Here is a 14,299-nt window from a genome sequence, read left to right as displayed (position 1 = left end):
CAAGAACCACTGCACTATGGTATACAATATCATCACGGCCACATACACAGTTAACTGAGAAGTATAAAGAATATAAGATCCTTCTTTGACATGATCAAATGATGTTTCTTGTTGCCTTCGAGCATATGATGAAAACAATTCTGTTAACCCCAAAGAGAACCCCTGAACTATTCCTTAGGGGCAACTTTTCTATGTATTTGTATTTCTCGTATGGTGAGAGTGTCAATACTGATGTCATCAAATTCTTACAGCTACACAACAACTTGGTCACTGGACAAAGTTTAACATATTAAGAGTATGAAGATTTAAATGGTGTGACTCTCAGGACCCTGGTTTTTTTTCCCTGTATAAGTAGAAGGGAATTGGATAGCATTAATGGCCTCCACAAGTCCTACTTATAAAATAAGGATGATCTGGGATTCTTGGTGGCTATGGCCAGTATAATGCAACTTCTTTGAGTTCTAGTAACTTGGAAAGCTTTTGAATACAGTGCTAGATGTGTGTACGTATGTGTGCATGTGTATGTATGTTTGTCATACACATAAATATATACATACATACACAAACATGTATATTTATATATAGATTGCTGACTGGACATATCAATGAAATAAATAGGCCTCTAAGCATCTGTATCTGAATCTGTGCCTACTATTTTTACTTCTGTACATCATCTTCATACCATGCTGACTTCACTCTGGCCAGCATCCTCATCTTCCTCAATCTCTCCCCCTCTCCCTTCCCCCACTGCCTGGGTCTTTTCCAAGAGTTATTCCTAAGGATACAAAAATAGAAGTGGAGAGATGTGTTCTATTGCTAACTTATTTTGGTAGGTGATAGCCAAAAATTTTGTTGCAAATTATTCTGGCAACATGAAAAAGTCATATTGTAAAATATTGAGTCAAAATATGCTATTTATCCAAAAAGCCCAGTCTCAATTGATTTTAGAAGAATTAGATGTGTATACATATATGGCATATGTACAAAATGTGGCTTAGAAACAAGGAACAGAGAATCAGAAAATGAGGGGGGAAAAGAAAGGCTACATTGTGCGCTGAGGCTGCCTGCCCTGGAACACAAGAAGACTCAATAAAATTGAATGAACATCCAACAACTAGCTGAGACACTAAAGCAAATAACAAGAGATAATAATATACTAATTACCACATCAGCTCTTAAGTACTTAACAGAAGGAAATGACCTTCACTCCTCCGGAGGCTGCACTCTTGACTTTATATAAGAGTTTTTCTATCATTCTACAGAAACCTCTTCACCCTGGAAGCTCACTCCACCCCTAGATGACTTGTTACATGGGAAGTACCCTCACCCCTACAGTCTCTCCCTCTAATTGGCTGGTTGACCCCAGTAGCCCCATTGTAAAAAGGAGGCCCAGGCCAATCATGTCTTCATTCCTCTCTAGGCTGTGGTCCTGACTCTCGTTTTCTACAATGTCAGTGTATCATCATCCCTCACTCCTTTTTCAGCTCTTTTTTATGTGTACCCTTTCACCAATAGAAATGTAAGCTCCTTGTGGGCAGGGACTGTCTTTCTGTTTGTATTTGTATTCCCAAGGCTTGGCACAGTGCCTGACAAATAGTAAGTGCTTAATAAATGCTTACTGACTTGACTTGAAAAAGAAAACAGTGGAGACAGACATGGCAAAAGCTATAAAAAGAGTCCAGGACAGTCTATAGATAGGAAAATCAATTGACCTATCAATAAGCCTTTTCTCTACATCAGTTCTATATCAATAAGCCTGTTATTCTATCTACCAGAAGGTGGACTAAGTACTGGGATTACAAAGATGAAGATAAAACATTCTTACCTTCAATTTTTAATCGGTCAATGAATACTTATTAATTCTATGTGGCAGACATTGTGCTGAGCAATGGGGAGACAAAAAGAGGCAAACGACAATTCCTACTCTCAAGGAGCTACGATCTAGACAACATGCAAACAAACGTATGCAAAGCAACCTCTAAAGAAGACCGATAGGAAACAACAGAGAAGAGGCACTAGAACTGAAAGGGAACAGGTGGAATTTTAGGTGGTACTTAAAGGAAGCCAAGGAGGTCAGTGGTCAGAGAAGAGGAGGGACAGCATTCCAGGCATAGAGGACAGCCAGAGAGGATGCCCAGAGCTGAGGGCTGGAGTGTCTTATTCATGGATAAGCCAGGAGGCCAGCAGGCTTCTGTCACTAGACAGAAGAGTACATTTTGGGGAGTAAGACTAGAAAGGTAGGAAGGGGCTAGGATTTGAAAGGCTTTGAATGCCAAATAGAGCATTTTGTACTTGCTCCTGGAGGAAAACAGGATGCCACTGGAGTTTACTGAGTAGGGAGATTACATGATGGGACCTGTACTTTAGGAAAATCACTTTAGTGACTGAATAGACTGGAGGGACTAGAGTGGGGAAAGACTTGAAGCAGGAAGACCCATCATTACAACAGTCAAAGCATGAGGTGATGAGGGCCTGCACCAGCGTGGTGGCAGTGTCAGCGAGAAGGGGACACTTACATTCTAGAGGGGGAGCCAATAACATGTACACATACATACACACATATGTGCATACTATACACACACATATATGTGTGTACATATGTATAAAATAATTACAATGTAATTTTTTGTGTTTAGGGGAAGAAAGGAGGCACTAGACTACGGGGATTAGCAAAGGCTTCACATAGCAGGTAGCATGGAATCTGAGCTTTGAAGGAAATTAGGGATTCTAAGGAGGGAGTGCATTTCAAACGTGGCAGACAGTAAATGCAGAAAGGAAGAGTTATGTGGAAAGAACAAAGTAAATGGTTACAGATAGGGGTTAACAAAGGGCTGACAACCTTTTAGCAGTCAAGACCCTTTTCCTTTTAGTGAATGGGGGGTGGAGGAGGAAGACCTGGTTCACAAGGAGAGAAGGAAATTCACACTTGCTGCCAAACTGAAAGGGAAGGGGGAAAGAACTAATGGTGCAGATGAGGGTGTTGAAGTGGCAAACAGTCAATGAGAATTGGCCCAGGGCACCATTTGACATACATGTAGGGTGCTTACACCTATAGCTAATTGAGAAAATGTGCTCTTTGTTTTTTGTAGCCCACTTATGTATCTAGATGAAAATAATTATGCTTCTTAATGAAAATACTGGCAAATAAGAACTAGGAGAATAATATGCACAATGACCTAAATGATTTATATGAAAGTAATAGCTTAAGGTAGCTGAACTCAAGCTAATTTTAATGGCCAATTTTGGTCATTCTTCCTCCCAGTTCATGCAGAAGGTGGCAGCAGGGGGTGGAAAGAGGGGGGAAGGTAGCAGGAGGAGAGGAGGAAGGAGTGAGGAAGAAGATGCATAAACTGTCAGGGGAACTCAATTTGTTGATCAGTTTGCTGAGGGTGTGCATGTTGTTTTGTTGCAGGGTCGGATAAAATAAGGAGGGCTGAGGAAATTAATATGTCACAGGGCTAATATACTACCATGACAAAAAAAGGTAGTATTCAAATGTGAAACAAAAATTCAAACTACTAGAGAAAGGGTAGAGTAACACATGGATACTTTGCCATGCCAAAGAACGCCCACTCTACCACTCTTTAATTAGGACAGCTACCATAGTTTCAGAATACACTAACACCATAGGCCCTTCCAAGAAAACTCAAGCCTTCAATTACAGTAGAAACACCGTACAGATCCTGGTTTCTGCCTTAAAGAACTTAAATTCTATTTCCTAGTTTAATTTATGAATTTTAAATGTCAAAAAAACCCTTAGAAATTTACCAATAAATATTTTTTCCTCTAGGATGATAATATTTCCAAAATGATACTGAATTCATTAAGAATAATTTTACTTCATCTTAATTCCTAAGTGATCTTTTATTTAAAACACGATTTTGCAGCTCCTTTTTACTTACAGCATTCACAGCAGGTAATGAATACCTCTCTTGATCATATGCTATTTTCAAAGACTTCTCTTTTGGATTCACAGGTTAGGGTGATTCTGATCTAATTTTCTGAACACTGACAGAAAAATAATTCCTTAGAGCAAAAACGCAAATCTGAAAGATTGTAGGTAACCATATTTTGAATTATAGCTTCTGTCAGATTAGGAATAGGGTTGTTAGACTCCTCAGCTTTTAATAACAGTACCACATCAATCTTTTTAGAACCAAACACAAGCGATTTTGCTTGATACATTTCAGTAGAACAGGGAGTCACTTCTTTCACTAAAGAAAAGGTTTATATCCTGCTCAGTGCACAGAATATGAAGGCTTTATTTTCAAAATCAGATTTTTCACTACTCATTCTCCCGAGAATAATTATATCAAAATGGTGTTGCTATAGTAACTTTTAGAGAAAAGGATCATACTCTGGAAGGACCCTTAAAATCAACTAGTTCAATATTACAGATGAGGAAGAGAAGGGAGCCAAGGTCCTACAAAGGTTAAATGACTTAATGCTATAACTCCAAACTCAGTATTACTTTCCACTCTCCAAAAGTCCCTATGAGAAAAGATTCTTGTGTGTCTCAAAACCCCTTTTACCTGTTAGACAATCCAACATACATAAGCATTTAAAGAGTCAAACTGAATTTTAAGCTTTAATGCATCAAATGTTTTAGCAAAAAATAGCTCTGAATAAGCAAAAGATCATAATTCTTGGTACATCAAAATTAACTGAAAATGTAATAAGATTACAATGGCCTTGGTATGTAGCCATTGTATATAGTACTTCAACAAAATGGGCAAAGCTTTTTACTGAAGCATAAAAAAGTTAATCAACAATCCTGTTTAAGATTTTTATATTTGTAAGGTTATTAAATCAAATAGGCAGAAAATTGTTTTTGCTTCATAGTGTAAATTAGTAATCCTAGGAGAGAAAAAAAAAAACACTCTCAAATGTTACCGTCATAATGAACTGCACCACTCAAGAACAGTCAAATGTGTATGGAATCACAAAATCTCAGACAAGGGAATTTATCTTGAGATCATTCAGTCAAAACAGTTTAAGAATAGGAATTCCCTCTATAACATAAGCAATGGGAAAGTAGTCATTTAGTCTCTACAATCTCTCCCCAAAGGTGTCCCATGAAGGGAAACTCCCCTCTTCCCAAGGCAGCCCAGGTCACTTCTGGAAACATATACTTGTTTGAAAAAATTTCTGCATCCTGACTCCCCTGTAATTTCCAAGTTGATCCCTTGGGATTTTGTTGTATAGAAAACTGCCTAAAAATTCTAGCGACAGAGAACGTATCTTGAATTTCCTTGGACAAACCATGCACTATACAGTGTTAGAGGAGAGAACATGCAATTCTATCTTAATTACAACAGGAGTGACTGAAGAGACTGAGAGATAAAACCCTCCTTATTAATATTATGCTTATATATGATTTATTTAAATTATAGAGGCAACTGGTGGCTAGTGGACAGAGCACTGGGCTTAGAGTCAGGAAGACCTGAATTCAAATCCAGCTTCAGACACTTCTAGTGTTTTGATCCTGGGCAAGCCACTTAACCTCTGATTGCCTGACAAAAGGATCCACTGGATCCACTGGAGAAGTAAATGACAACACTCCAGTATTTTTGCCAAGAAAACTATAAACAATTGGTCCATAGGGCCATGAAGAATTAGACACAATTGATCAACTGAACAACAATGCTTAAATTACTAGGAAGAAATTTGAATTATATGTTTGATTTACCCCCCCAAAAAAGGTTCAATAAAACCAACAATTCAGTACTAATAAATTGCTTCTCTAGAAAACAAGAAATTAGCAGAAATAACCACACAACAGTCTGCTAAGAAAGAGGCATACCTAACATCTGGACATATAAATATCAACTCAACTCCTAAGGGCCAAAAAGAATTTGCAGGCTTTGGAATAAGCCTCCCCTGTAGCACTCTAGCAGAGATTAGGTTAGGTATACAGTACTTTCCTTTCACACCGAAAGCAAATAGTACAAATGAGAGAGAGAATTTCTTATTGTCCATTATTTAGGAAAAAAAATCAGAGATGCTTTGTGAGGTGACATTTGGTAGCAATGACGTTTTTCTGTAGGGCTGGAAAGCCACTTGAAAAAAGGTTATTAAATGAAAATTTCTGAAGAAAGTCATGTTGTATTGTCCAAATACACAACATTTGTAGTTGCAACTGCAGCTATAGGCAGATATTCACCACTGATGCTCATAAGGATGACCACAGGTCATGAAGACATAAATTATTTCCCATATATTCTGTTTAAGAAGGCAGGAAAGTGCATAATACATTTTGTGCAGATTTCCATCAAAGTTAAAACAAAATTGTTGTGGCACTTTAAATTCTCTACAAAACTTAGTTATAGTTATCTCAAGTAGCTTACTGAATGCTACTTCACCAGTTAACATTATTTACTGTGGCCACTTGCTCATCAATTAAACTATAGTTGATTGAAGGCAGCAAATATTAAGACTATATCATTTGTCATGTCCTTGGCACTAGGTGAGATTGAAATTTTGGAAAAGACATAGGTCATGCCCTTAAAGAAACTAATGTCAAGTTTGTGGACATGACACATATAGAGGTAACCATCATATGAAGAATATGATAATATAATTGAAAGATCTTTGAATCTGGAATTTGGAAAAAGTGGATTTGAGTACTGGCTCTAACACTTACTAGCTGTGTGACTGTGAGCAATTGTGTCACTTAACCTTGCCTGAGTTTCAGTTTCGTTCATCAATAAAATGGGAATAATAATAATAATATCTGAACTACCTATGTGATGATGAAAGGAATTTGCAAAGCTTAAAGCACTGTATACTTATGGGACTCAGCTTCCTCGCTGTGGGTACTCCCTCCACCAACGCAGACTGCAGTCTCTCTAGAATTCACCTAGTGGTCTAAAAGAGATGGGTCATTGTTAAATGGTCAAACCCATGGTAAGCTGCTAGGACATTGGCTAAGTTGTTCCTTGGGTGATGTATATCCATGCTGTGACTGGGCCTGTACTCAAATCCTTTCCATCTTGGTAGGATCTGATGTAACTTTATTTCAGTGGCCTAGCCTTTGAGAACCCAGTTCATTTCTACATCATGGTGAGGCATCTGAGTACAACACTGATGAAGGAGTTATAATAACAGAAATAATATGATAAGCACATAAGAGAGGTAAAAAACAATGTTAGATGAGATTAAAGAAGTAAGATCAAGAAAGATTTCATGAAGGGGTAGTTTTTGAGTTGGGATTTAGAGGTGTGGTAGTCAATTTTTTTTGAGGGGTGTCCATCAGGACTCCAAAAGGTTCATGTGTAACAGGAAGCTCCTGTTGTACCCACATAACCTGTCTGACACTCCCTTTCTAACCCTTTTCTATAACCCTCTATATCTGGACTTTTCCATCCTGGGCACTTCCAACCTCAAGGTATACTCAAATGGGCTTCACTGGCTACTTTTCAGCATCTCTCTGCCTATGAAATCAAGATGAAAAATCAATCAAACTGTCCTTGTACAATAAAACCCACAGCTATCACCTGTGTCACAAAACTGCAAGGAAGGGTGATGCCAAGTTGTAGAAGGTTTTAAATACTAGGTGTATGAACTTTACTGGTAATAGGTTACTGCTAAAGATTTCTTAGAAGAGGAGTAGAGGATGAGACCTCTCCATAAGCAAAAGTAGCTTGGCAAAGCTATGATAGGTTGGAGGGAGAAGATGGTAGATTCGAGATCTTATTAGGAAGCTATAAAAATGGGAAAGACAAACCCGCTAACACAATATTGGTGGAGGAATGAATTAGCCTGACTATTCTGCAAAATAGTTTTAAACTACAGTACAGCATAAACTAGGCATAGACTGACATCTTACATCACATACCAAGATAAAGTCAAAATGGGTATATGATTTAGAAATAAAGGCTGATGCTATAAGCAAACTAGGAGAACAAGAAATAGTTTTCCTGTCAAATTTATGGAGAATGGAAGAATTTATGACCAAACAAGAGGCAGAGAACATTATGAAATGCAAAATAGATGATTTTGGTTACATTAAATTGCAAAGTTTTTGAACAAAGCCAATGCAACGAAGATTAGAAGGGAAACAGAAAGCTAGGAAACAATTTTTACAGCCAGTGTCTCTGATAAAGGCCTCATTTCTAAAATATATAGAAAACTGAGTAAAATGTGTAAGAATACACATCATTCCCCAATTGGTAAATGGACAAACGATAAGAACAGGCAGTTTTCAGATGAACAAATTAAAGCTATCTATAGTCATATGAAAAAATGCTCTAAGAAATGAAAATCAAAACAACTTTTAGGTACCACATCACACCTATCAGATTGGCTAACATGACAAAACAGGAAAATGATAAACACTGGAGAAGATATGGGAAAATTGGAACACTAATGCATTGTTGGTGGAGTTGTGAAGTGGTCTAACCATTCTGGAGAGCAATTTGGAACTACTATGCTCAAAGGGTTATGAAACGGCATACCCTTTGGCCCAGCAATACCACTTCTAGGCCTGTATCCCAGAGATCATAAAAGTGGGAAAAGGACCCACATGTACAAAAAAATAGCAGCTCTTTTTGTGGTGGCCAAGAAATGGAAATTGAGGGGATGCCCATCAATTGGGGAACAGCTGAAGAAGTTGTAGTATTTGAATGTAATGTAATACTATTGTGCTATAAGAAATGATGAGCAGGTGGACTTCAGAAAAACCTGACAAGACTTACATGAACTGATGCTGACTGAAGTGAGGAGAACCAGGAGAACATTGTACACAGTAACAGCCACATTGTATGATGACTAACTTTGACAGACTTAGCTTTTCTCAGCAATGCAAGGATCTAAGACAACTCCAAAAGACTCATGATGGAAAATACCATCCACTTCCAGAGAAAGAACTCTGGAGTCTGAATACAGATGGAAGCATACTATTTGCTCTCTTTTTTGTGGTTGTTTGTTTTGTTTCTTCTTTTTCATGGCTCCTCCCATTGGTTCTAATTCTTCTTTACAACATGACTAATGTGAAAATATGTTTAATATGAAAAATAATAACTTGAAACTAAGATAGGAAACAGACAAATTGTTCATACTTCCTGGCTAGTGATCCCACTACTAAGCATATATGTGTGTATGCGTGTGTGTATACACATATGTATGTACGTGTATGTATATATATATATATATACACACACACATATATATGAAGGAGGCTAAAAAACAGAGAAAAAAGAACTAATAGATAATCATAACAATAAGAACATCAATAATGATGATAGGCTAGCATTTATATAGTCCTTTAAGATGTAAAAAGCATTTTACATATGTTTTCTCAATTGTTTCTCACAAAATTCCAGGGAGATAAGTGCTATTATTTTCTCCCTTTTATAGAAGTGGAAACAGAGAGGTATAGTGTCTTCACCAGGGTTATACAGCTAATAAATGACTAAGTCAGGATGCAAACTTAGGTCGTCTTGACTCCAGTGCTCTATCCATTATGCCACCTAGCTGCCTCAACATATATCTTTTGGTGTCTATCTATCTATCTATTGATCTATCTAGTGATAAACAGACACATAAATGCACACACATTCACATATAGTTCATGTACACACTGTATATCAACGTATAAATGGGTATACATATACATGTACACACATATGTACACATGCAATATGTTCATTCTCTACACACACATATATGGATGTGTCACAAAAATATTCAAAGAAGCACTTTTCAAGATAGTAGGATCCTAATCCTGTTTTGAAAATAAAGTAGGCCTCCATCAAATAATGAATGGCTGAACAAACTGCGGCATAGGAATATAACAGAACAGCATTGCTGGAAGAAGCACTAAATATGACAATTTGGAGAAACATGGGAAGTCTTATATGAACTGATACAGGTTAAAACAAGCAAAAGAATAATATATGCAACAACTACAACAATGAAAAGGAAAACAATGCTAAAAGCTCTCAAAATTCAGGTCAATGCAACAGTCAGTCACCTACAGAAGAATAATGATAAAATATACATTCCCCCTCTCTGTAGAGAGATGATGGAAATAAGCTGACAGACATGGTCAATGTGTTCATTTGTTTGGCTTAACTAGATTTCTCTGTCATAAGGGAGGGTTTTATTGGAGGTAGGGGGCTATTGGTAAAGTGACAATGATGTAAATGAAATAGAAATAATAAAAAAGAAAATAAAGAGGGCCTATACTGGTATGGTGGCAGTGGGATTAGAAATAACATAGATTTAAGACAACAATTCCAAGCTCTAGTTGCTGGAATGTAGCTGGGACTAAGCTGTAATTTAGAACACATCTGAGGTGTTATAGAAGGAAAAAGAGAAGAAAGAGGAAAACAAAATATTAAATAGATGTAGGAAGACATCTGATTCCCTCTATAGAATATCACTCTCTATGAAGTGGGAATTAATATAAAGCTCTTCTTAAGTCTTACCCTACAGGGTTTATTACTGGAAATATTTTGTTTACCACGCTGTTTAACCTTTGAGTTTGTGCTGAAGGATTGTATCATAGTTTACTTTTATAATAAGTTTCTAATATATTAAGGAAAAGATTAGGATCCACCAGGAATTTAAACTATTATAAGAAAATCAATAAATGCAGAGACTAGGAAAAAACATACAAACTAAAGAAATTTCAACTAAATATTTAAGACATTTTGTTTAAAAAGAGCAAAGTGGAGAGTCCAATACATATTTGGAGGTTGGTTACAAGCTGTAACAGGAGGAAGAACCATGATCAAACATGATGACTGGCATAAGACACACAGTCAATTATCCATCTATAAATTTGAATGCTGATTCAAATTGTGAAAAATGCAACTCACTGTTCCTAGTTCAGAATTGGGCAGATGGGCAGAACTCTTCAAAGAAATAGAAAGCCTGATGGTAGAACCAGGTAGCTGTTTAAAGTATAATTAGCTCCTTCTCCATATGTTCCCTTTTGTGCTATATGGTTTTATGTACATTGCTACCTGAGACCTGGTGGAATTCATTTTAATTTGGTCCTCAAGCTCTATACAAACTTGTGTACAAGTCTACAAGCTTTGACTGAAATTTTTAACTTCTTCCTTCAAAGATCCTATAAAGGCTAAAAATCAGTAAATTACAGAATCAGAGACTTTTGGTGTCTGAATTGGTCTAACAAAATCTGCATCTTACAGATGATGGAACCAAGGCATAGAAAGGGGAAGTGACAAAATGACTTAATGAAAGAGCCAGGAGTTATACAGGAACTTTGGGTTTCATAGTTCCTTTTAAAGAACTGATGTCAATAAATTCAAAGGGCTCTTCAAAAGGGAAGATTCTAGGGATTATTAAAGCTCTTGAATGGCGGGAACAACAAAACCTATCTCATGGTTAGTAGGAAAAATAGCTTCAACTCACTGACAAAATGATTTTTAGAATATCTAGGGTTGCCCTAATTTGACAGAAACAAATGATAATCAATTGAAAAAATAGATCTGCTAGAAGAAAAAGGTTATTTGATCTGACTAGATAAACTCAGAACATTCACAGCCTTGGCCTTAACCTTGCACTTTAATAATTAATAGCAATGGCTTGAAAGAATTAATGCAGCTTCCAAGCTCACGAATATGGAGCAACTTAAGCTGGAAAACTTGGCTTATTATCTTACAAAGAAATAAAAGGTCCATTATTGTAACATTATTGTAACATAAGGAAAACAGTTTCTTAGTAAACTAAATTTTATTATATCAATATCAATGAGGGTAAATAAAAGAAACAATCTTTCTTCAGTAGGGAATAAAAATGAAACACTTACTTAAATGGTGTAAATAAAAATGGCAGCGTGACTTCCTTTTTCTGAGTCATTTTTATCTGAAAATCAAGTATGAAAAATGATTAGGACACAGTAAACGAGAAATACATTTCATCCTTTTCATTTTAAGTATAAAAAGGGATATAAAATAGTTCTTTAAAGTTTAAGTACTTCATAAATTGACAGTAAATCAACTAGCAGTTATTAAGTATCTATGATACACCTTCTCCCCATCAAGGCCAACCCCTATGCTTGCATCCTGGTGTCCCACCATCTTTTCTGGCAAACTGGCCCACAATCATCCTTCTTCCTTGTGCCTACCACCCACAATCTTCAATCTCTCCTGATCTTTGGGCTCATTCTCTGTTGTTTACAAATATGCCCAGATCTCCCCATCTGTAAAAAAGCCTAACTTGACCCTTCATCCCCTTGATCTATCATCATATCTCTTCTCCCTTTCACAGCCAAACTCTCAGAAAAGCCATCTACCCCCATTGTCTCCACATCCTCTGCACTTGCTCTCTTTTCAAACCACATTTTGGTCTGAGAATATAAGAAGAAAACTAAACATATTTGGAGATTTTGCAACTGTTAAGATCTCACCCAGAAGTCCTTAAGATCATTTTGCACTAAAAACAACTGTTGAGTTACATCCTTACTTGCTTGAGATAAAAATATTGTATCCTTATTTGTAACTTTGCATGTAGATGTTAAACCAGAGAGAACTGCTTAGATTGCTCTTAAACTATAAAAGTGTATTATGTCTGATATTCAGAGTTCTTTCTGACCATCACCATGTGGGTTTAAGAGATCACCTTCCTTGAAATTATGATTTGATAAACTTTTTTTTAAAATAAGTAATTCTCAGATAGATAGATAGATAAATGGATAGATAGATGGATAGAATGAATGAATCAGGGTTAAGTGACTTGCCCAGGGTCACACATCTACTATGTGTCAAGTGTTTGAACTCAGGTCCTCCTGACTCCAGGGTCAGTACTCTATCTACTGTGCTACCTAGCTGCCCCAATTTTATAAACTTTTGATTTTAATAGATCTGACCCTAAACACAACAGTGTTTAAATAACGTGCATGCTGTTTTCCCTTTTATTATGTAAGCTCCTGTGAGGTAGAGATTGTTTCATTTTTGTCTTTGTAGTCCCACCACCTAGTGCATTGCCTGGTATATAGTATGCACTTTAGGAATGCCTGATGATTTATTGATTTAAAGAGAAAATAGTTGCTAAGGTAGAAATGAGAAGCATGAGAAATGATTACTCCATCTTAGAATATGGAATACATAAAAGGAAATCTGGGCACAGTCTGACAAGTATCCTAGATGTTAGGAAAGCAGATTTCTAAGGGTTTGGAGAGAGAATAAGAAGGATCTTTTGGGCTAACATTCTAAAGGGATAGTCAGTGCAGGAGGGATAGGAAGTTTTTTAGGAGGGATGTATGAGAATGAAATTCTGATGGTGTCATGCATAGCCTTTAAAGCCAAGAAGACCTGGGTTCAAGTTTCACTTCCAAGAGACTGTGTGACCCTGGGAAAGTCAAATAACCTTTCAATGGCCCAGGCCACACTATAAGACTGTACATTACAGAGAAGGTGCTGACTTGACTTAGTTTCCTTACTTGGGAGTTCTCTGTACCAGTGAAATCGGAGGTGTCATCCCTATCCCAAAAAGTAAACTTCAAGGTCCTACTTATGTTTTCCTAGATGTGTTATTTGTCCCTTTTCATATGTTGCTTACCTTAAACTGTTCAAGAATCTGTAGTGCATTTGTGAGCATGCTCTCTGCTTTGAAAAGATCACTATTGTTAAGATAATCCAGAGGCAGGATTCCCTGGAGACATTAAAGATTACGTATTAGTTAGCTTCACATCATTCACATAAAAAGAGATTCATGAGGCAAGCAATAGGATGAAGATAAATTACAAGCATAACAAATAAATAAGGGATACTTGTTTCAAAAGAAACAATAACCCTTCTAAGTATTCTTATAGACGAGACATAAATATGGCAACCAAAGCAAAGGATCATCATCTTCATTAGTGCAAATACATGAACTAAAAAAGACACAGTCTTCACTCTGAAGAAGCTTTTAATATAAAATAAGTAACTCAGTTGCAAACAAAAGAAAGGAAAGAGCTTCACAATACCAAAAACATGAAGAGAAAGAGGTGGATATGGATTAAGAGGAAATGGGTTTGAATTGAGGCTCTGCTACTTACTACCTTCATGACCTTGGGAAAATCACCTAATCTCTCTGTTGTCTCAACTATAAAAATGAAGGGGCTGGACTAGATGCCTTCTGCGGTTCCGTCCAGCTCAATCTATGACCCTGGATATAATACTTAGTGTACAATAAGCATTAGGACAAGTGTTTGTTATGCACAAAAAAAGTAACACGTGACCCATAACATATGGTGAATGGAAGTGGAAGCCAGGACAAAAGTACTACCACCTCAATTTCAGGTGGGAGGAAAAAGTTGTAGAAATATTTTAAAAGCTTTTTGAAT

The 14,299-nt window shown here is 36.8% G+C and overlaps 1 protein-coding gene across 4 annotated transcripts in view; it reads right to left on the bottom strand.

The window, feature by feature from the left end:
- Window positions 1-14,299, bottom strand: part of PIGN (phosphatidylinositol glycan anchor biosynthesis class N) — a 215,984-nt gene that overhangs the window by 108,842 nt on the left and 92,843 nt on the right. For all 4 annotated transcript variants that reach the window (XM_036765383.1, XM_036765375.1, XM_036765395.1 and 1 more), the window contains 2 exons: window positions 13,531-13,623; window positions 11,780-11,835 (listed from right to left, as the gene is read on the bottom strand). In XM_036765383.1, coding sequence (XP_036621278.1) covers window positions 11,780-11,835; window positions 13,531-13,623 — 149 coding nt within the window. The remainder of the gene's footprint in view (window positions 1-11,779; window positions 11,836-13,530; window positions 13,624-14,299) is intronic.

This window comes from Trichosurus vulpecula, chromosome 1 (genome assembly GCF_011100635.1).
Source record: "Trichosurus vulpecula isolate mTriVul1 chromosome 1, mTriVul1.pri, whole genome shotgun sequence".
Taxonomy (NCBI): Eukaryota; Metazoa; Chordata; class Mammalia; order Diprotodontia; family Phalangeridae; genus Trichosurus; species Trichosurus vulpecula.
The sequence above is the reverse complement of the archived record's forward strand: the minus strand, read 5'-3'. Positions and strand labels throughout refer to the sequence as shown.